This window comes from Antechinus flavipes, chromosome 5 (assembly GCF_016432865.1).
Source record: "Antechinus flavipes isolate AdamAnt ecotype Samford, QLD, Australia chromosome 5, AdamAnt_v2, whole genome shotgun sequence".
Lineage (NCBI taxonomy): Eukaryota > Metazoa > Chordata > Mammalia > Dasyuromorphia > Dasyuridae > Antechinus > Antechinus flavipes.
In genome coordinates this window covers 91735741-91760072 of record NC_067402.1, presented here as the reverse complement: position 1 = coordinate 91760072, position 24332 = coordinate 91735741, and the positions used below count along the sequence as shown (strand labels likewise).

Sequence of the window (24332 nt, the reverse complement as noted above, 5' to 3'; positions counted from 1 at the left end):
GGCTGACACTTCTATTTCAATTGTCACTTCTTTTAGATAGCCTTCTCATGCCGCCCATACTTTTTATTTAAAATCAGGAGGCAGAAACAATCTCAAGTCAATGAGAAGTTTACTGATAGTCACACACAGTAGACAGAATGTATATATGTATACATATCTGCAAGTATCCCAAGAAAGACCTGCAAAATTCCCCTAAATTGTCCCTATTTTTCTCCTCCTGATCAAGCAGTTTCTCTGGTTTCTTCTTTATATCAAACATTGTTCCTCATTTCACATAATACTATTGCAAGTTCTTATATCATCTTGAAGAAATTTTGTTTTCAAAAACATTCCCAAATCTGCTTTACAAAGAGTTCTAAAGTTTTATTGACAACTTTATTTTATCCTTTTTCTATTTTTCATCGATATAAGGTAGTTTTATTTATAAAGCATACTCTTACAGTCAACAGCTTAGTAAAAGAAGCAGAAAAATTCACCAAAGAAAACAATTCCCTTAAAATGTAGAACTGGTGATATGGAAAAGTAGGTACAAAAGCTAATAGAAAAAAATAGCCCCTTAAAATTAGAACTGTGCAGTGAGACTCTAAGAGACATTAAGAATTAATCAAATGAAATCAAAAGAATGAAAAAGTAACAGACAATGGAAAAACAGCTGACCTATAAATATACCTGGGAGAGAGAATTTAAGAATAATTGAGCTTCCTGTAAGTCATGATCATAAAAAGAGGAAAACTGCCTGATATTTAAAACCAGAGGGTTAAATAATAATTGGATGAATCTACTGATCATCTCCTGAAAGAAGTCCTAAATGAAACTCTCAGGAATATTTATAACCAAATTCCAGAACTCTCAGGTCAAGGAGAAAATACTGCAAGCAGCCAAAGTGAAACAATTCAGATCCCAAAGTGAAGATTATATTGAATTTAGAAAAACCAGAACAAAAAGGAAAAACCATGAGAGAAAAAAACAAAAAAACAAAAAAGAAATGAACATAGCATGTGTTGATTTAAATTCAGTTTCCATAATTCTTTTTCTGGAGGCAAATGGCATTTTCTGTCCAAAGTCTATTAAGATTGCTTTGGATCACTGAACCACTGAGATGAACCAAGTCTTTCATAGTTGATCATCGCATATTCTTGCTATCATTGTATGCAGTGAATTCCTGGTTCTGCTTGGTTCAGGTCCCAAAACATTCCCCACCAGTCTATCCAGCAAGCTACAATTTTGAGTTGGAGAACCCAAAAATGTTGGGGTACATCAACATCAAAAATGTTGGAGTACCAGGGAGTGGGTTTTGCTGTCATTTCTGAAAGATTTCAGGCTGAAACTATCTTCAAACTAAGCAAGGGTGTTGACATGTCCAATAGATCTCCTCTTTAAGGGAGACAGGGTAAGAGAAGAGCATGGACTGCCCACAGAATGGTACCTCCGAACTTAGCAAGATGCTTCTGAAGAAGTTCTCTTTCTTGCAATCTTAAAATGACTAATTGCCTACCTTCTTAATGATTAACCTATTTACGTCAAAATCTCCAGAATCTGCTAAGATGTTTTATTTAATAGTTTTACATTTTCAGCTTTATTTTTGCAGCAGATGTTATCTCTAATTCACAATATTATTACTAAGTTATTTGCTGGCTGCATTTAAATCTTTTATGGTAACTGAGGGTGGATCACAGGACAAACAGGACACATATGCAAACAGAGACAAATACACAAACAAAATGACAAGATAAATACAATCAACAAATTACATTACATCTTTGTAATTTGTAATTAAAATACATCTTTATCCTCCAAAGTGTAGTGAAGTTAAATACTTTTCTTTGAGTTTCCCTTTGCCAAATAGTAAATCCTGAGGATCCCTGTCCTAATTCCCACAGCCAAATGTACATTATCCAGTATCATGACCTTGACAATGAATGCACCACATCAATATTGTTTTCTTTCTCAATAGGTGAGAGGTACTGAAACAATTTGGAACTTAAAGCTAATAAATGAATGATAAAATAAAATACTTTTCAATGAAAAAATAGAGCTATAGAAGAAAGATGTGAAAAAAAAGAACTTCGACCAAGAGGAAAAAACTAAATAAATCTCTAAAAATCAGAATTGACCAAATAAAAACTAATAACTCAATGCAACAGCAAGAAACAGTAAAAATACAATATTTTTATAAAACTATGGAAAGATATGTGGACAGTGGTTTTCTTTTTCTCATTTTATATGAAATGAAGAAAGGAATATTATCTTGAGGCAGTTTTGAACTTTTAAAAAACTTGAAGTATCTGGATCCATGTTTTCAATATAAGAAAAATATTCACGCAAATGAAGTAGTTCTGCTAAATGTTTCATTGCAAATATTTCTAAAATTTTTGCAGCTAAACTACAAAACACTTTCCACACAAATTAAGTCTGATCTAAACAACTGGAAAAATATTAAATGCAATACTACCTAAACTAATCTATTTATTTAGCACTATAAATCAGACTCCCAAAAAACTATTTTGATGACCTAGAAAAAATAACAACAAAGCTCATATGGAAAAACAAAAGGTCAAGAATTTCAAGGGAATTAATGAAAAAAAATCAAATGAAGGTGGCTTAGCTGTACCAGATCTAAAATTATATTATAAAGCAGTGGTTACTAAAACCATCTGGTATTGGCTAAGAAATAGACTAGTTGATCAATGGAATAGGTTAGGTTCAAAGGACAAAGCAGCTAATAACTTCAATAATCTAGTGTTTGACAAACCCAAAGACCCCAGTTTTTGAGATAAGAACGCATTATTTGACAAAAATTGCTGGGAAAATTAGAAATTAGTATGGCAGAAATTAGGCATTGACTCACACTTAACAATGTACACCAAGATAAGGTCAAAATGGGTTCATGACTTAGGCATAAAGAATGAGATTATAAATAAATTGGAAGAGCATAAGATAGTTTAACTCTCAGACCTGTGGAAAAGGAAGGAATTTATGATCAAAGAACAACTAGAGATCACTATTGACCACAAAATAGAAAATTTTGATTATATCAAATTGAAAAGTTTTTGTACAAACAAAACTAATGCAGACAAGATTAGAAGGGAAACAATAAACTGGGAAAACATTTTTACTTTACTCAAAGGTTCTGATAAAGGCCTCATTTCCAAAATATATAGAAAATTGACTCTAATTTATAAGAAATCAAGCCATTCTCCAATTGATAAATGGTCAAAGGATATGAACAGACTATTCTCAGATGAAGAAATTGAAACTATTTCTAGCCATGTGAAAATATGCTCCAAATCATTATTAATCAGAGAAATACAAATTAAGACAACTCTGAGATACCACTATACACCTGTCAGATTGGCTAAGAATGACAGGGAAAGATAATGCGGAATGTTAGAGGAGATGTGGGAAAACAGGAACACTGATACATTGTTGGTGGAGTTGTGAACATATGCAACCATTCTTTTTTTTTTTAATTTTTTTTATTATTTAATTTTATTTTATTCTATTCTATTTAATAATAACTTTATATTGACAGAATCCATGCCAGGGTAATTTTTTTTACAACATTATCCCTTGCACTCGTTTCTGTTCTGATTTTTCCCCTCCCTCCCTCTACCCCCTCCCCTAGATGCCAAGCAGTCCTATATATGTTAGATATGTGGCAGTATAACCTAGATACAGTATATGTTTACAGAACTGTACAGTTCTCTTGTTGCACAGGAGAATTGGATTCAAAAGGTAAAAATAACCCGGGAAGAAAAACAAAAATTCAAATAGTTCACATTCATTTCCCAACATCCAACCATTCTGGAGAGCAATTTGGAACTATGCTCAAAAAGTTATCAAACTGTGCTTACACTTTGATCCAGCAGTGTTGTTAGTGGGCTTATACCCCAAAGAGATACTTAAGAAAGGAAAGGGATCTGTATGTGCCAAAATGTTTGTGGCAGCCCTGTTTGTAGTGGCTAGAAGCTGGAAAATGAATGGATGCCCATCAATTGGAGAATGGTTGAGTAAATTGTGGTATATGAATGTTATGGAATATTATTGTTCTGTAAGAAATGACCAGCAGGATGAATACAGAGAGGCTTGGCGAGACTTACATGAACTGATGCTAAGTGAAATGAGCAGAACCAGGAGATCATTATACACTTCGACAATGATATTGTATGAGGATGTATTCTGATGGAAGTGGACTTCTTTGACAAAGAGACCTAACTGAGTTTCAATTGATAAATGATGGACAGAAGCAGCTACACCCAAAGAAAGAACACTGGGAAACGAATGTGAACTATCTGCATCTTTGTTTTTCTTCCTGGGTTATTTTTACCTTCTGAATCCAATTCTCCCTGTGCAACAAGAGAACTGTTCGGTTCTGCACACCTATATTGTATCTAGGATATACTGTAACCTATTTAACATTTATAGGACTGCTTGCCATCTGGGGGATGGAGTGGAAGGAGGGAGAGGAAAAATCAGAACAGAAGTGAGTGCAAGAGATAATGTTGTAAAAAATTACCCTGACATGGGTTCTGTCAATAAAAAGTTATTTAAAAAATAAGTAAATAAATAAAAATAAAAATAAAAATTCAAAAAATAAAAAAATAAAATAAAATTTTTGCATCTAGTGGCTCATCAGATCCCCTTTGGGCAGCTCTCCATGAGACTCAATCCTACACATCATTCTAATTCACTTCTAGCTACAAATCTCCTGCCAACCTTACAATCTTATTAAGCATTTCTTTGACCATCTCATATTTGTCAAATCTGGGGCAGCAAGGGAAGAACTGTAGGCATGCTTTGTGCCAAACTCCCTGAGGAAAACAGACTGAACTGCAGGCATGCTTTGTGCCAAACTTTCTTCATACATGTTTCTTTTACATTTTTCCATGCCTCAGCAATATTCCAGATTAAATTATAAATATAAATGGTAAATTTAAGAAAATCATAAGTATTTAGAACCTCTAGAAATTTCTTAGTCAAGGCCTTGTTTAAAACTGTAATTACCTGGGCACATGTAGTTCCTAAATAATATTCCTTGAAATTCTCAACTATTACATGAAACATCTATTATAAAAATGAAGTAGTGTTTGCAGAAAGGTAAACCATTGTTACATTTTTGTTAATATCATCCAGATGAGTTGGATGAACTGAGGCTTTATCCAAAAGAAGTAAGATTCTAAAAGGATTACAAAATTTTTCTACTATTGGGAATGAACATAAACCCCAGTTGTTCAAAGATCAAGAAGGGTTATCCATGCCATAAGATTACAGAAATAATGCACAGATAGTATTGCTTTGCTTATTCCTTTCTATGCTCTGGGATTTTCTAAATAGTTTACAAGAAGTTTGTATTTGCCATCCCAGAAGCATTCCCTCCAAGCAAAGGAGTAACTTTACCTTCAAAACTCTATGCCCCAGGAAATTTTTTCCTTCCACACAGATATAGGTTTGGCATTCTTTGATACAATAGGCCAGTCCCACAAGTAGGATTTTCACCAATTATTTTTGGGAAAAATTTTGGGAATCTCTTTACTACTTCAATATCTGTACTAGCAGCCTCTCCTGACATCATGAAATCCTGCATGGTTTTTAAATTTAAATGGGAATGGAGAATTTTCAGAATTTTAAAAATAAAGGTAATGGAAATTTATATAAAGTGACAACTGTCTATATTTTTTCTAATAACAGTCTGAAATAGACATCAGACGAAAGGATCTTTTTGTGTTCTACTGTATATATTAAAATGCTCTTTTGTGCTGCTTGAGTTTAAGATTAAAAATTAAATTTATGTATTAAATAATTGAATGGAGTAGGAAGAAAGGAAAAGGAGGCACTACTAAGAGCTAACTTTAAAAATTTTTTCATCCTCCAAGTAGAAAAGAGCTAGTTGGGATGAAAGGACCAGGTGAGAGTTTTTAGTATTTTATATTTTTGTCACACTTTTCTCTCTACCTGAAACAGTCCAAATTCCTTATGAAAGCTGTTTCTTGACACATATATATCCTACAAGTTCTGTCTTTTTTCATACAACAAAGTTATTTTCCTATTTTGGGAGGACATCCAAAGTTTCACTTGTTAATAGTGCAATATCTTACATCTCTTAATATTTAAATTTATTATTTAAAATAATTACTTTTCTTTCCTTTTCATCACAAAACTGCTCCACGTGGAAAAAGGAACTTAAAGGGACTGTGTAGCTTATAGGGCAGGGAAAGGGGAAAAGCTGACTTGTCAGATGGTTTTGAGGGGAGACAAAGGAGGAGCTTGAAAATGATGGCCAGGGGAGGAAGTAAGTCAATGGTGAGCAAAGGTCTAGTTACTGCACAGATCTAATAATTAACAACTGATAACCTGTGAGTTCATAGGACTATTTTTATGCCCAGTACAAATTTTGTTTTCCTAGTTTCTCAGGTTAGAAGGATTCAGTTGGCAAGATAACACCCAGTCCAGTGAACCTGGACATCTTTCTCTCAAGCTCTCCATTTTCAGGAAATGGGAGGTCTCTAGTTCAGACAAGTTTCGTTTTCCCTCGTTTGACTTCTTTCTCGATTTTTTTTTTCCTGCTGCTCATATATACCCAGGCTTTAGGCACACCCACAGTAACACAAACGTCAAAGCTCAGCTTGGTGAGGAAGAGAGAAAAGGTTGTGCCTTTTGGTTAAATCCCAGTGCTGGAATTGGACAGGTGAGTGATTGGTGGCACCTCTATGGGAGGGTGGGCTTGCTCTATCCAGGACAGATCTGCCCCTCTTCAAAGTCATCTTTGTTTATCTGATTGCTTAAGACCTTATCTTTGGGTACTATTGATTTGGGGTAAAGTACATGTGTGGTGGCTGCTCCCCACTCACTCCAAGAGCCCTGGTTTGGCTCCTGGAAAACAACTGCTTCTCGGGTGAATGATTGACCTTTCCCACCTTGCCAAATTTGTGAGTGAGGGCTATTTTTGAGATGTGGGTGAGAGAGGAAAACTGCAGTTGATCAACAAATATGAAGCAAAAAAAAAAAAAAAAAAAGAAAGAAATTTCCTGCATATAGAGTAAAAAAAGGTCATTTCTGAGTTGAGGCTTGAGCAAAGATACAGAGATTCAAAGACAAAGTCATGACTCAAAAATAAAAAGCTAGTCTCACCTTGAATCAGAGAAAATGGTATCCTGAATGTTGTAATGAAGAAATAAGTCTCAGTTTCCTTAAAATGTCACCTCTTGTCTTTTCCTGCCCCAGATATCTGTTCTAAATCTTTAAGTCCCCATTATACATTCATTTTTTTGAAATGACTAATGTTTATTCCAGATATCCTCTATTATATTTTCATCCTAAAGACAGCTTTACTCATGCTTCCTCAAAGATCAAGAAGAAAGTTTTTCTTCTGACTTCCTTGTGGGTGTCCCAGTAATTTTTCTCTCTCAATCCTCCCAGAAACACTGGAAGTATTGGATTATACGTTTTAAAATCTCATCAAGAAAAAGCTTTGTTCAAAGAACACTAAATGAATCCTCTTCTGGGATGAAATTATCTTCAAATCAATTATTCTCAACTATTCATTTTTGACTGTGAATTAGGTTTATCAGACAATGGCTTAGAGAGATAAGTATTTTTGTAGCGTTTACTTTGTACCTGATAGAGGGGTATGCTGGAGCTAGATCTCACAAGCTACCAGGGGCTGATGACTAGATTTTCAGGAAAGCCCTACAAATTTATTGTTTTGTGGTTGTATAGACTTTAAAAAGTAGTGAAAAAATGTTAATAACATTGGCTGAACTTAAAAGTTTATCAAAGATACTCATGCCTGGGCAATTGAAGTAAGGCCTGGGGGAAATGGTAGTTTTGTTGAGGACAAGAAAGGATAATTCTGAAGTTTGGACAAATTTGAATAGATTTCCACCATGGAAAATAATAGAATTTTGGGGCACTGGGTGTTCACAACAGCACCCTGGAAAAGGGAAAGGGGGAAGAAAAAGGAAGCGATGGGGCAACAAAGAAAGACTCACTCTGCAATTTTGTTGAATTTTTCAGTGAAATAGCATAGCTGTTGTGATACTTACAAAGAATATCTGCAATGAGAGGGGAGGGGTATGTCCTGGAGAAGCAAGGGCCCTTCAGAAGCAACTCTGTGGGATGGGAAGGATGTGTCTGGGAGGGGAGGGGGCAAAGGAGTAAAAAATAGCCAGGGCAGCCCCCAGGAAGGTCAAGGGGACAAGAGCTGGTTCTTTGCTCCTTCCACTGAACTTGGAGGCCTCCTTTCTTGTTCTCCCCTCTTTCCCTAGAAGACAACTTTTAGATTTTTCTGGGAATTCTTTGACTATCCAGTGTCATCCCCAGCAGGGTCACCCTTGCAGGAAACTGACACCTGAGCAATTTCTCTTTGGTGTCCCCAATCTCTCCTTTCTGTCCTTTCCTCCATGAGGTTTGGCAGGGAAAACATTCCTTCTTCCCAAGGAGTCCAGGGTCCCAGTGCTGCCCCATTGCTCCTGTCACAGAGTAAAGTAATCTAAAACAGTCACAGATTAACTCCTACACATGTATTAATGTAACAATGTCTCATCATCCTGCCCATAATCCATTTGTTCTTTTAAGGCGGATAGATCTTAGGGAGGAGGCAATGCTGAACCCAAAAGACTGACCTACTAAGGAGAGAATTTCAGGAAGAGTATGGGAGACATTTTGGAGAACAGGTCTATCTGATTGTCATTTCTCAACCCCGAAAAAAATGTCTTACTTTATTCACTGATCACCTAGATGCTCTGATTTTTTGTGTAAGTTGACATGACTTAAATATTTAGGCTTATTTCTGGACTGCCACTTCCTGCAGGCTGGTGGCAAATGTACTGAAAAGTAAGGTGAGGATTCAACTTGACATTGCAAACCTGCTTTAAAATCCTCAAAATTTTTACAGGATTATGATCTGTTATAGGAAAGATATCTCCTCTCTGAGTTCCCACTGTGGGTAACTACTGCGACATCCATATTTACCACAATGCAGATATTACAAAGGCAAGAACTCTAGTTTTATTAGTATGCTCAAGCATAGGCTCTCTAACAAGGCTTCTCTTTTTTTATTTCTTTATATAGTTTCTTTATTTATTTTTATACACATTGCTTTATGAATCAGGTTGGCAGAAAAAAAGTTAGAACAAAAAGGAATAACCATGGGAGAGAATAAGAAAAAAAACAGAAAAAAAGAAATGAACATAGCATGAGTTGATTTATATTCAATTCCATAATTCCTTTTCTGAATGCAGATAGCAGTTTCTGTCCAAAGTCTATTGGGATTGCTTTGGATCACTGAACTACTGAGAAGAACCAAGGCTTTCATAGGTGATTATTACACATTTCTGCTCTTATTAGGTGCAATGTATTTCTGGTTCTGTTTGTTTCACTCAGCATCAATTCATGTAAATCTTTCCAGGCCTTTCTAAAATCAGCTTGGCCATCATTTTTAATAGAAAAATAATATTCCATTACCTTCTTATGGAGCAACCTATTCAGCCATTCCCCAATTGAAGGGCATCTACCTATTTTACACTTCTTTGTTACTACACACACACACAAAAAGCTGCTACGAACATTTTTCCACGTGTGGGTCCTTTTTCCTCCTTTATGATTTTCTTGAGATACAAACCCAGCAATAGCACAGCTGGGGCAAAGGGTAGGGACAGTTTTGTAGCCCTTTGGACAAACTTCCAGATTGCTCTCCAGAATGATTGAATCTTTTCACAACTCCTCCAACAATGCATTAGTATCCCAGTTTCCCAGTTTTACATCCTCTCCAATGTCTTTGATTCTCTTTTCCTGTTATTTTAGCCAACTTGAGAGCTTTGAGGTGGGATCTCAGATTTGTTTTATCTTTTATTGCTCTAATCAATAGTGATTTAGAGCATTTTTTCATATGACTATTGATCAGCTATTATAACATTATAACAAATATAGGATGGGGCTCTGTCTTTTCTTTAAATTTTATGGCCTAAGTGGAATGTGCCAAATTGAAATATGTAAAAGAATTATTTCTCTGTCAGTCTGATATCATTTTGTCCATAATAAGCTTTGTGAAGGGAATTAATGGGAAAAAAATACAAAGGATGGTGGCTTAGCAGTACCAAACTTAAGCTATATTATAAAGCAGCAGTCATCAAAACCATTTTTACTGGCTAAGAAATAGAGTAGTGGATCAGGGGAATAAATTAGATACACATAACACTATATACGAGTCCTATAGTAATCTAGTATTTGAAAAAAAAACTTCAACTTTTGAAATAAGAACTCACCACTTGACAAAACTTGCTGGGATAATTGTAAAATAATATGTCAGAAACTTGTCATAGATCTACATTTCATACTCCATATTGTAGAGGGCTGAAAGTCCAAAAAGGTCTACTTGAATCAGACAACTGGGCACTTAAGACGAATTATCTATTTCATATGAGACAATGACTCTATTAGCATATGTTTGGATAAATGGCTCTTCTCACTGTTGGTGCTTACTGAATGTTTGATGTTAAGATAATGATAGGCAAGGATTGGAGGGCAGAGGGACAGAAAGGAGAGTCACTTGGCTGAAGGATAAGGAGGAGAGAGCTGGAGGTTCTTGATTCCAGAATCGAGGAGAGATCTTTGGCAAGCCTTGTGGAAGTTTGCCTGCTTCTTTCACTTTTCCTTCTAAAGACTAAGGACTTTTACTTATGCTGACTCTGGCTGATACTAAGGCCTTCAGGGAGCTAGGCCGAACTTCATACCATACCAAAAAAAGGTCATCTATAGATGATTTTAATTTCATCATCAGAACATTGTCTGTTCATATCCTTTAACCATATATCAATTGAGGAATGACTTGTATTGTAAATTTGACACAATTCTTTATATATTTTTGAAACTACCTGTAAAGATTTTTTCCTAGCTTTGTACTTCCCTTTTAATCTTGTTTTGTTGGTGCAAAAACTTTTTAAATTTAAGATAATCAAAGTTGGCCTTTTGCCTTTCATAATCTTCTCTAGTTCTTCTTTGGTCATAAATTCCTGCCTCCGCTAAAGATCTGATAGGTAAATTGTCCCTTGCTCTCCTAATTTGTTTATGGTGTCATCCTTTGTGCCTAAATCAGGTATCCATACCATATGTTGACTTTATTTTGGTATGAGGTGTAAGATGTGAGGTGTAAGATGAGTTCTATGACAAGGTTCTGCCATATTATTTTCCAATTATCCCAGCAACTTTTGTCAAGCACTGAGTTCTTATTTCAAAGGTTGAATTTGGGGGATTTATCAAATGGGAATGAACATTTTTATTTCATACTGAAAGTAAAATATCTGCTTTTAAATATTTGAGAGGTTTTTATATTATATATATACATGTAAGCAGTATTAGTAAAATGATAAAAACTACTATAAACATTTTGTGTCACTCAGGAAGCATGCTGGTCCTTCCAGTGTTAAATAGTCAAGAATTCCAATGGTCTATGCAGTATGACTCAGGCCAATCAGAAATCACTTTGTGGAATATGAACCCTAAAGTGTAGGAAGATTCATTTCTACAACTCACAACCCCATACCCTCCTTCTCCCACCCCTGGTCAAATTCAGCTAAGTTTTCCATTATAAACCAATAGATACTCTGTCCAATCCCTGGAGAGTCAGTTCAGGAGAATCCCAGGAACAGTTAAGGGGACAGAGACACAGCCTCTCTAGGAAGACATAGATAGAGTGAATCCATTGATCCAGAGCAAAAACAGCTTCAAGGAATAGGATCTCTGACAGTAGGCATAGCTATCCACTTCAGATGTCTGTCAGAAAAGGGAAGTGAAGAAGAAGAGACTCTGTGGGACCAAGGGAGTAATCAGTCCAGCAGAGGTGCTGATCCCAAGGGAAAATGGTAGGAGGGACCCTATGAAGAGGGTGAGCTAGAAGGTGCAGTGATTAGAGCTAGGTCTGGAGTCAGGAAGGCTCAACGTCTTGAATTCACATCTGGTCTCAGACACTTATTAGTTGTGTGATGCTGGGCAAATCATTTAAGCCTCTTGACCTTAGTTTTCTCATCTGTCAAATGAACTGGAGAAGAAAATAGCAAATGACTTCAATATCTTTGCCAAGAAAATCCCAAATGGGTTCATCAGGTGTTGACTCTATTGAACAACAATCATGTAGAAAGGGAAGAAGGGCATCCATGTAGGAGTTGTATGATTCAGGCTTGTTCCAATCTCACCTTGTAATATCAGTCACTCAGTAATTCCTGATCGGACATTCAAACTTTCTGCCGCCTTAGACACTCCAACAGGATGATACTATGACATCTTTGCCCCTTCTCTAAAATCCTTCTAAATAAAAGGCTTCATTTACATGCTGCCCACTTCTCCTAAGCATAACTGAAAGCCTCTTCTTACCTGTATCAAGGAGGGCAGTATTGTCATTACTTTATTTAAGGTGAGCTTACTTTGCCCATAATAGAATAAAAAGTTTCCTTTCTCCTACAGCATTAAAAAGGTAATCATTTTCTAACAAGTCTACATCTTGGTCCCTTAAATCTTCCTAAAAACTATCTGGCTGAATTATCCATAGGGAAAGGAATCCTAACACTTAATAGGGATCTAAACCATTTTCTGGATTGTATAGTCCCTTCTAAGGAAGCAGGAATTTCAAGGCCCTAGAGCCTACAGGGTGTGGAATAAGGGAAGACTAGAGAAAGCCAATTAGATATATCTCCAAAATCTGCCATCTGTTTAAGGGAGGGAATGTTCAAGGAGACAAGATCCAAGAAGCTCCTAGAGTGGAAAGTTTACTTCCTACTTAGGGCAGTGCTGATCTATTAAAGATACAGTTTCTCAAAGCTGGGATACATACTGCTGATAGTCATGAGGATTATGATGGAAGTGATGCTTAGAAGGTCATTCCAGCATTCAATAGTGCCAGTTTTCCAGGAATAAGACAGGAGAGAGAAAGCCCAGGAATACAGTGAGAGTGGGCCCTATCTCCAGCCTGCTTTGTTATCAAATAAATGACCTGTTCAGAAGCAATGGCACAGCAAGACCCATAAGGCAGAAGACCACTCAGTGAGGGCTCTGACAGGGCTGCCCCCAATGGGCTCTTCCTTGACATCCCAAAGCCATATCCTGAATAAGAATCACTTCCTGCTAAGGCAAATCTCTTGCTCTGAGAAAGGGAAAGAAGGCCAAGGTCGGAAGCAGATGGACAATTACTTGAAATCATGTCACAGTGATCTAGTCAAAGGCAGATGCCCCAGTTCAGATGCCTCGCAGCCTCTCAGCTACTGATACCTCCATTTCCCTCCATCTACCACCCTGGCTTGTGCATAGGGACCCTCAGCAGTACCCCTAGAACAGCTGGAGCCTGCAGAGAATACTGGTTCTCAGCCTAGAATAACTCATCTCAGAATTCCCTGGCTCCAGAGTTTGGATGCAGAGATTTGGGAAGTCTGGAACATCCCAGGATTTGGAATCTGTGGCATCTGCTGAGGACCAGCTTTTCAAAAACCATTAGTACCAGTCAAGAAGCAGCTGGCCAGGTAGTCCTGACTGCCAGCTCCCATAGACTGGGGCCTTGATGCCTCAGGCTCTAAGTCCAAGTCAGAGTTTAAGGCTGATAGCACCAAAAAAAGCTTCCTTGTCTCCTTATAGTGAATCGAATTCAGCCCATGCTCCTTGCCTCACACTAGAAGCAGAGTGTTACAGTGGCTAGAGGCCTGAACCTAGAGTCAGGAAGATCTGAGTTCAAATGATCCTTCAGATACTCCCTAGCTGTGTGACCGCAGGCAAGTCATTTTCTGTGGCCTCAGTTTCCTTATCTGTCCAATGGGGACATATCTCCTATCTATCTCCCAGGGCATTTGTGAGAACCAAATGAGATTATATTTGTAAAGTGCTTTACAATGGTACATAAATCCTTATCCCCCCTTCCCCCAAGCAAACTAGTCCTTCTGCTTACTCTCTAATTCTGCCTTTACCCTTTGACTTGGGCTTGTTCCTAAGATTCTGTCTGAGCTGGATCCCTCACTCCATGAAGTCTGGTTTTGGCTTCCTACCAGAATGGAGTCCTATTAGAACACAGCATTCCTGGCTAACAGGGATTGGGAGAGCTTGATCATGAGGGATGGGACATTGATGTTTGGAGCTTGCTAGAAAGGGAGTACCCTAATAACTGCCCCAGTCCTCATTTTTCTTTCCTTAGGAAAATGGCCAGAAAAGAACTTCCATCCAGGAAGAAGAACACAGCGGAGATCTCAGCTCTTGGTCAACCCTTACATCTGAGCTCCCTATATGACTATCCCTGGGATACCCTCATCCCTGGTAATTACTGTCTTGAAAGCAAAACCTTATTCCAGATATCAGGAGAGGGCAGTGTTAGAGAATAATTATTTATAGGTGAAAACTGGTTAGTGTCAGAAAGTCAGACTCAGAGACTGTCTCGGTGATTAATGCGTCTCACTTTCTTTTTTCTCCCAGTTAGAACCCACCTAGAATAATTTCTTTTTATGGGAAATGTTATGTGATAGCACATCCCAGGAACGATAAGGGATTTCTAAAGAGGACAGATAGAGGAGAGGATTATTCACTATTAAAGGGTAGAGGTCAAAAAGTGAAACAATCTTTGAATTATCTAAAACTAATATGACTGAAGTTTTTAAAAACACCTTTACTCAAAGAAAATGTCAGTTTTAATTAAATCAGACACAATTTTGGAAGAAGAAGAGAGCAGATGGTCTTTCTCTCTCTCTCTGTTTCTCTGTGAGTCTCTGTCTCTGTCTCTCTCTGTCTCTGTTTCTCTCTTTCACACACACACACACACACACACACACACACACACATCCTTCCATCCAAGGAGTGTGCACATGTTAATCAGACTGGTTAACATCAAGTTGAAGAGCAGCCTTGAAGGAGAAAAGAAGATAGGACAGTTCAGAATGAGGGATTGGGAAAAAGGTGAAAGGCTAGTAGGCCTAGCACTTTCTCTTGAAAAGGGTGAAGTTTGCAGATTTTTTCAATATACATTGACTTTTCATCTTTACCAGCATCTAGAAGAGAGGCAATTGGTGGGTGCGTCAGTGGATAAAGTACTAGGTCTAGAGTCAGGAAGACTTAGGAGCAGGAATTCTTGCTCCTTTTCTGTCTTCAACCTCTTAGTGTTATGGTCAAGCAAAATAACATTTTTAAAAGAATAAAATAAACACAGGATCACAAAAGAAACCAATTACATTAAAATGCAAACACACGCACACACACACACACACACACACACACACACACACACCCCCAAAACACTTATTCAAGTTCATGGATCTCATAGTAAAGATACCTTATTGAACATTCACTCAGTGGTTTAAGGGACTTTATCTATTATCCTATAGGAAAAGTCTTTAGAACTTCCAGGCCAGTTCCTGCCCATACTATCTCCTTCAAGACAGTTTTTAAGCATCAGTCTTACTTAATATCTTACCTTATTATCACTAGATTGCTTATTTCATATCATTAGAGATACTGTATGGCACAGAAATGATATCTTAGATAAGATCCCTAGGATCCTATGATTCTGTTTAAATAGCCTTATATTCAATGAGTACTTTCAGCTATCATGTCACCTTGGTGACTTATTCAGGCCCATGTTGGGCAGCCCATTAAAACTCCTAGACTGTAAGTCGTTTTGCAGTTTTTTCTGGTTTATCTTGTGATTGCAGCTAGTAGTATTCTTCCTCACAACAGATATTTTAATTTTTGACTTATTTCTCATCTACGTTTGGTACTTGATCAATTTTCATAAATTAAATTTGTCCAGGTATTAAGGTTTCCTTTTCCTGTTTGCTAGAACTTTATTTCCCTAGCCTCACTCACCTCCCACCCCATTTCCCTACCACTTTTTTTTCAAAATACATGCAAAGATAATTTTAAATATTTATCCTTGAAAAACATTATGTTCCAATTTTTTTCTCCCTCCCTCTCCTCCTTCACTTCCCCTAAATAGAAAGTAATCTAATGTAGGTTAAACATATGCAATTCTTCTAAACATATTTCCACATTTATCGTGCTGCACAAGAAAAATTAGATCAAAAGGGGAAAAATGAGAAAGGACAAAACAAGTAAGCAACCACAAAAGGTGAAAATGCTGTGTTGTGATCCACATTCAGTCCACACATAGCCCTCTCTTTGGATACAGTTGGCTCTCTCTATCACAAGTGTATTGAAATTGCCCTAAATCTCCTTATTGTTGAAAAGATCTTAGTCCATCAGAATTGATTATTACATAATCTTCCTGTTGCTGTGTACAATGTTCTCCTGGTTCTACTCACTTCACTTAGCCTCATTTCATGTAAGTCTCTCCAAGCCTTTCTAAAATCACCCTGCACATTTCTTATAGAACAATAGTATTCTATTACATTCACACACCATAACTTCTTCAGCCATTTCCCAATTGATAGATATTCATTCACTTTCCAGTTCCTTGCCACTACAAAAAGGGCTGCTACAAATTGTTTTGCACATGTGGATCCCTTTCCCTTTTTTATGATCTCTTTTGAATATAGAACCAATAAAGACACTGCTAGATGAAAGTGTATGCACTGTGTTATGGCCCTTTAGGCATAGTTCCAAATTGCTCTCCAGAATGCTTGGATCAGGTCACAACTCCACCAACAATGTGTTAGTGTTCCAGTTTTCCCACATCCCCTCTAACATTTATAATTATCTTTTCCTGTCATCTTAGCCAATTTGAGAGGTTTAAAGTAATACCTCAGAGTTGTCTTAATTTGTATTTATCTAATAAAATGTGATTTAGAGCATTTTTATATGACTTGAAATGGCTTGAACTTTTTTATCTGAAAATTGTATGCCCATATTCTTTTTTATTTATTTTTATTATATATTGCTTTATTAATCATTTTGAGAGAGAAAAATCAGAGCAAAAGGGGAAAACCATGGGAAAGATTAAAAAAAAAAAACAGAAAAAAAAAGAAGTGAACATAGCATGTGTTGATTTACATTCAGTCTCCATAGTTTTTTTTTTTTTTTTGGATGCAGGTGGCATTTTCTGTCCAAAGTCTATTGGGATTGATTTATATCACTGAACTACTGAGAAGAACCAAGTGTTTCATAGTCAATCATCATACATTCTTGCTGTTATTATATACAATGTATTCCTGGTTCTACTTGTTTCTCTCAGCATCAGTTCATGTAAATTCTTTCAGGTCTTTCTAAAATCAGCTTGTTCATCATTTTTTATAGAACAATAAGACTCCATTATCTTCATATACCACAATTTGCTTAACCATTCCTCAGTTGATGGGCATCTACTCATTTTCCAAATCTTTGTTACCACAAAAAGAGCTGCTACATTTTTTGGCCCGTGTGGGTCCTTTTCCCTACTTTATGATTTCCTTGGGATACAGACCTTAGTAATGGTGCTTCTGGATCAAATGGTATGCACAGTTTGATAGGATGGCTTGTATTCTTATAAATTTGAGTTAATTCTTTACGTATTTTAGAAATGAAGCCTTTAGGTTATCAAACTGTGCATACCCTTTGATTGAGCAGTGTCTCTACTGGGTCTGTATCCCAAAGAAATTATTAAAAAAAAAAAAAAAAAGGAAAAGGACCCACATGTGCCAAAATGTTTGTAACAGCCCCTTTTGTAGTGGCAAGAAACTGGAAAGTAACAGATGTCCGCGAGTTAGAGAATGGCTGAACAAATTATGGTATATGAATGTTATAGAATATTATTGTTTCATAAGAAATGATAAACAAGCTGATTTCAGAAAGACCTGAAGAGATTTACATGAACTGATGCTAAAGGAAGTGAGTAAAATCAAGATAACATTGTACACAGCAACAATAAGATTATATGATGATCAACTATGAAGGACTAAGGTCTTTTCAACAATAAGGTGATTTAGGGCAATTCCAATACACTTGTGATGAAGAGAGCCCTCTGTATCCAGAGAGAGGACTATAGAGACTGAGTGTGGATCAAAATATAGCATTATCATCTTTTGTTATTGTTGTTTGCTTGCTTGTTTTGTTCTTTCTCATTTATCCCTTTTTGATCTAATTTTTCTTGTGCAGCATGATAAATGTGGAAATGTTTAGAAGAATTGCACATGTTTAACCAATATTGGATTGTTTTATGTTTAGGAGGGGGAGAGGAAGAGAGGGAGAAAAATTTGGAACACAAGGTTTTGCAAAGGTGAATACTGAAAATTATCTGTGAATATATTTTGAAAATAGAAAGCTTTCATAAAAAAGCAAAAGAAATGAGACCTTTATCAGAAATACTAGATATAAAAATTTTGTTCTCAGCTTTCTGCTTTCCTTCTAATCTTGGTTACATTGGTTTTGTTTGTACAAAACCTTTTTAATTTAATGTAATTAAATTATCCATTTGCATTTCATAATATTCACAAGGTTTTCTTTGGCCATAAATTCCTTTCTTCTCCACAGATCTTTGAAGTAGATGACCCCTTCTCCTAATTTACATAAAGTATCACCTTTTGTGTCTAAATCATGAACCCATTTACATCTTATCCTTCTATAGGGTGTTAGATGTTGCTCAATGACATATTTCTGTCATACTATTTTCCAATTTCCCCAGCAATTTTTGTCAAATAATGAATTCTTATCCCAGAACATATATATATATATATATATATATATATATGTTCTTGCCTCCACTCTCACTCCCCCAAATCCCTAGCTGACCTTCCTGCCCTACACTGGCATCCTTTCCATGCCCCTAAATTCAGGTCACTCACAGAAAAAGCATGAGGGCAGTTTCTTCTGAATGAGTTCAGGAAGTTTAGGATTAAGGACACTTTGTCAGTTTCTCAAACTTAGTTAAGTGATTACTCCAGGAGGAAAACTCATTTTCAATTCAGTATTGATGTGATAATATATCATCCATGATAGTAAGAGAAAAGAGGAAAAACCAATAGGAGACTTAATTGGCCAAAATAAGTCTCAATCTTTTTATAGCTGGCTAGAGATAGGAAGAAATTGTTCCAGTCAGTTCATTCAATCAACAAGAAGTATTTATTAAGTAATAAATGTCTAACACTGTATTTGGTGCTGGTTGATTCAAATACACAGAAAGAAGCCATCTTTTTTGCGAGGAGCTGACATTCTATTGGGGAAAACTTACATTCTAATCAAGAAATTAACTTCCCTCTTAGGGTGGTGATATAGCATTCCTCCTAAGATGAGCTCCCAGCTTTCCCCTTTGGTACAAGAAAATCCCATTCTTAATGAATGTGAGAGGTCTACTTTTCTTGTTAGATGATAAGAGAGGAAAATGTTATAGGATTGTGACTCATGGGAGAAAAGGTGCTATCTTGCTACTTGTGCTTCCAAATCTATATGCTAGAAACTTTGAACACTGTCATTGGTGGAGAGAGATGATCTTTATAGGACTACAATGATCCCCAATTTATTTGAGGTTAGTTAAAAAGGATTTTTTAAAATTTAGATTCCTAGGTGCTAGAAAGTTGTTAGGGTTTAGGTAGATACTTATCTGTAAAATCCTAATTAGGGAGACAGGAGGAGATCTCAACTAGGGCTCTTACAGTTGACAATGAGAATGGAAATTTCTGAGCTTGAGGAAGCTTTTTTATTTTTTAAGGAATAAGACTTATTCAAGGTGACTTCTCTTTATTTGGTGGTAAATGTTCCTTCCAATAGATGATTATGTGGTAACTCAAGTCTCCTCACTAGGAAAGAGAAAAAGGAAATCCAATCAAGAGATTTATATCCTTTATAACTTTCTAAAGCCCAGGGAGATTATACAGAGCAGAAAGATGATGTAATGCTTTAAATCTGCATCTGAAGAGGAGTTCCAAAAATGACTTCTTAGTTTTCCTTTTCTGCTTATGAAAAGTTCTTTTTCTACTCTCTATTATACATGTTTAATTTGGGCAAATGATGATAATAGTTGAGGACCAAGGTGCTATTTGCTACCTCAGTTTCTAGATCTGGGTTTTGGAATCTGTTGTTACTTGCCCTTTTTCTTAAAGAGGGCTATGACACCAGGGAGGTGATACCATGACATACAAGTGAATTGGATTGAAATGAAAGAGGACTGTGCAAGGTCACCTGCCTCACTTTCACCTACAGAGCCATCAGGGTCCAGTGGCCATATATGGATCAAATGAGTGGAGATGGCCCTGGATATAATGGGAGAGCCTGATCTTTTTAAGCTAAAGTCTTTAACAGGTCTCCGTTTGACTCAATGAATAAAGATAGGTAGCAATTGAGACAAAGAATCTCTTCTTTCTCCTAGACAAAAAAAATTGGTTGAGGGCATATGGAGATGAAAGATTACCTAATTTTTTAAGATTCGTTAATCAGGGAATTGTAGAGAAACTTAGCAATGTTATTAGATGATATTGGCTCTGAGCCAATATGGGCACTTATCTAGGATATTAATTGAATACCTTCTAGACTAGATTTAGTGACAATAGCAAAAGCTAATAGACAATCCTTAAAGGAAACCTACCAATTACTTGTCAAGTGATGGAAGAATGGCCTAGCCTTGTTCTCATAGGAAAGGAATCAGATTTATACAGGTGCTCACCTTTTTGGTTTTGGGATGTTTTTCTCCTGGGATTCTACTTGTGAAATGCTCATTTAGATTCTGGAGGCATGGGAAATAAACTTTCCTATTTACATTTTTTTTTGTTTAAATATTTGCTAGTGACATTTTTGTCTATTTTAATTCACTTTTGAATTCCAAAAAATATCCATCCATCCATCCATACCTTTCCCTACCCATTGAAAATACAACCACAATATGACACTCATTTATACATTTGAAGTTATGCAAATCATATATTAGTCATGTTGCAAAAACAAAAAAGCAAGATAAACATATATGTGTGTGTATTATGTATGTATATATATCATATATGTGAGTATGTGTGTGTGTATGTATATATACTTTTATCTGCACTCAGAATTCAGAGGTGATTAGAGTTCGTCTCTTTTGGGATTCCAACTATGAAATAGTAATTCAGAGTCTTTAAGGTAGAAAGGAATAAATTTCCACAATACATAAGATCATAACTTATAGGAAAAGGCCACAATTATTAATATGGCTGGGTAAAATTGGCTATGTATAAATGTGTACATGCATGTGTTTTTCAATAAGCAATAATGATTCATTTATATTATGTGCCAGAGAAAGAGTGACATACACAATTATATAAATCTAATACTCCTCTCAACACTCCCCCCCCCCCCACCTTTCTCCCAAAAAGTCACCTGGTGGTGGTAGTCCCTCTTCTGCTGACAAGGATCTGTGAATTTTACTGGGACAAAAGAGAGATGGCCATACTCAAAGCTTGTCCAGATTGTTAGGACCCATCTTAGCTTATGTACCATGGGCATAACCTTCAGAACCTCAAGATCATCTCCTTGTCATGCCAGGATTTCTGAACAGATCTTTATTAGAATTATCTTCAAAACCAAATCCTTCATTTTTCTTTCTCCCTTGTTTCCTACAGAACCAAACATCAGTGGAAGAGACTCAAGGGAGCCAGAACTCCAAATTGTCCTTGTGGGGAAAACAGGGTCTGGAAAAAGTGCAACAGGAAACACCCTCCTGGGCAGGAGAGGGTTTGAGTCCAAGTGTTCAGGAGCATCAGTCACCAAGGTCTGCAAGAAAGCCAGAACCACATGGAATGGGAGGAACATTTGTGTTATTGATACTCCAGGCATTTTTGACACTGATACCAAGGAGGAAAAAAACCTATATGAAATTGCTCGTTTCATGACACTGTCCTCTCCAGGACCACATGCTCTACTCCTGGTGTTGCAAGTGGGCCGTTTCACCCAGGAGGAGAAGGCAGCCGTTGAACGCCTTTACAAAATTCTAGGACCTGAAGCAGTGAAGTTTTTGATCATTGTATTCACTGGAAAAGACAAACTAGGAGAAGAAAGCCTAGAAGATTACTTAGGAACCATTGATGACTCTTATTTCAGGGAGTTATTGGAGAAATGTGCCCATCGATGCTGTGCATTTGACAATAATGCAGGTAGAGCCCAGAGAGATGCCCAGATTTCAGAGCTGATGGTCATGGTTGAAAACATGGTGCAATATAATGGGGGCAGCCACTATAGCAGCAATATATATGAATCTGTGGAAGCACTCCTGCAGAAAGAGACAGAAGCTCTTCAGCAACGCTACAAGGAGCAGTTTGAAAGGGAAAGAGAAGAAATGAGATGGAATTATGAAAATCAAATACAAGAGTTGGAGAAGCAAAAGCAAAACTGGGAAATAGAAAAGAAAATGGAAGAATTTGAAAAGAAAATGCAAAATCTTAAGGATGAGATGAAGCAAGAGTTTGAAGAGTTAAATTGGAGGTACCAGAAAAATTATCACGATGCCCGAAATGATACGGAGAATAATGACAAAACACTTTTGGAAATTCTTGTTTTGATTTTGCCCGTTGTCGCAAATTTTGCTATATTTTTGCTTAAAAAGTTCTTGTGAGGTACAGCTATTTGATATAGTAGATAGAGTACCAGCCCCAAAGTCAGGACCTGATTTCAAATCTGGCCTCAGACACTTAAAACTTCCTGGCTATGTGACCCTGGGCAAGTCACTTAACTTCAATTGCCTCAGCAAAAAACAAACAAAAACAAAAACAAAAAAGAAAGCAAGTCTTCTGACTGCCAGAATCATTTCATTTTTAGTTTTCATCATATGTGCTGTCATTACAAAGTGAGGCTAAGTAATGGAAATCACATGGTTAATAATAACAATTGAATCCAAGTCTCCTAATTACAGGCTAGTATCATTTCATTGCTTTCTAAAGAGCAAATCTTTTTGAAAGAATGTATTATGATATTTTGCAGTAGCAGATATAATTTCCTAACATCTCAGGTTCATTTTTTTATGTTCTTATAGAAACAAGCATTTTGAAATAAGGAGATTGCAAGAACACAAAACTCATTGTGTAGAATTAGGAACTACCTGTCTGAGTTCTATTGTGTCCTTTCCCCCACACCACCCCATCCCACCTTTTGCCCCCAAAAAGGATTTTCTTTTTTATTGGTCATTACTTCTATCATACTCAGTCTTTAAGAAATGGTTAAAAATTCATCATCTCTCCCCAAATCTTCCCTAACTCCTCTCTTTTTCCACTCTGATAATGTCTGTTCTCTCCTTTTTACAGCACTTCATATGTGGATTTTCCCACATTGTGAGTTACACATTGCCTTGTAGGTACTAACATTTTGTCTCACAAGGATATATTGTTTTGATAAACATATTGTAAGTTCTTTAGATATGGAAGGCTGAAGCTTCTACTTTAATTGTCACTCCTTCTTAGAAGCCCTTCCCAAGACCCATTCTTTTTATTTACTAATATGGGTTTGTAAAAATCAAAAAGCAGGGGCAAGTAGATGGCACAGGATAAACCACTGGCTCTAAAGTCAAGAGAACCTGAGTTCAAATCCGGCATCAGACACTTAACACTTCTTATCTGGACAAGTCACTTAACCCTACTTGACTCAGCAAATTTAAAAACAAAACAAACAAACAAAAAAAAAAAACAAAAATCAAGAAGCATAAGTAATCTCAAGTTGAAGGAAAATTTACTGATTGTCACATACATATCTGCTGTAATACATACCTGCAGGTAGCCAAAGAGAAATCCTATAAAATTTCCCTATGTTGCTTTTTTATTCCTTTGATCAAACAAATACTCTGATTTCTTCTCTTTGCCAAACATTGCTTTCCATGTGACATAATATTGATGCAAGTTCTATTTTTTATCCTGAAGAAATTCTGTTTTCAGATCTCCTTGACAAACAATCCTACAATTTTGTCAACTAATCTATTGCCTCCTTTTTCGATTTTACAATTTTGTGGGTCAACACAAATTATTTTCACTTACAACATTCTTTTACAGTCATACACAAGATTTAACTCTTTACTATCAATGTAAAATTTTGAGTTCCTTAAAGTTAACAATAAATATAATAAATAGCAATAAAAATATTTTTAACCAATAAAAAAAAAGGATGAGAAAGAGAAATGTGCTTGAAGAAGGCAAAGGGAGAGAAAGAATGGGGAGGTTTGGAATGAAGAGTTTTTACAAGGGAAGATTGTGAAGTAATTGTGGGGGTGAGGTGGCCAATAATTAAATCACAATCCTGTCAGAATTGATTCAAAAAGGGTGAATGCGTATACATACTCAGATAGATAGAAATCTATCTTAAGTAACAGAGGGAAGGGAATAAGGAAAAGGATATGGGATGCTAAAAAGAAGGTGAATTAAAGGAGGCAATGGCCAGTAGCAAAATGGCCTTTTGAAGAAGGGCAAGGTGAAAAGAGAGAAAAAGATAAAACAGAA

At 36.4% G+C, this 24332-nt stretch overlaps 2 protein-coding genes across 2 annotated transcripts in view; both read left to right on the top strand.

Moving 5' to 3' along the window:
- LOC127538559 (uncharacterized) overlaps positions 1 to 8351 on the top strand; it is a 16539-nt gene extending 8188 nt beyond the window's left edge. The window contains 2 exon segments of the mRNA XM_051962366.1: positions 6582 to 6685; positions 8265 to 8351. Coding sequence (XP_051818326.1) covers positions 6582 to 6685; positions 8265 to 8351 — 191 coding nt within the window.
- On the top strand, positions 6442 to 24332 carry LOC127538189 (GTPase IMAP family member 4-like). Its single transcript, XM_051961810.1, has 3 exons — positions 6442 to 6685; positions 14168 to 14286; positions 21477 to 24332. The coding sequence occupies exons 2-3, from the start codon at positions 14172 to 14174 to the stop codon at positions 22463 to 22465; spliced, it is 1104 nt and encodes a 367-aa protein (XP_051817770.1). The 5' UTR covers positions 6442 to 6685; positions 14168 to 14171; the 3' UTR covers positions 22466 to 24332.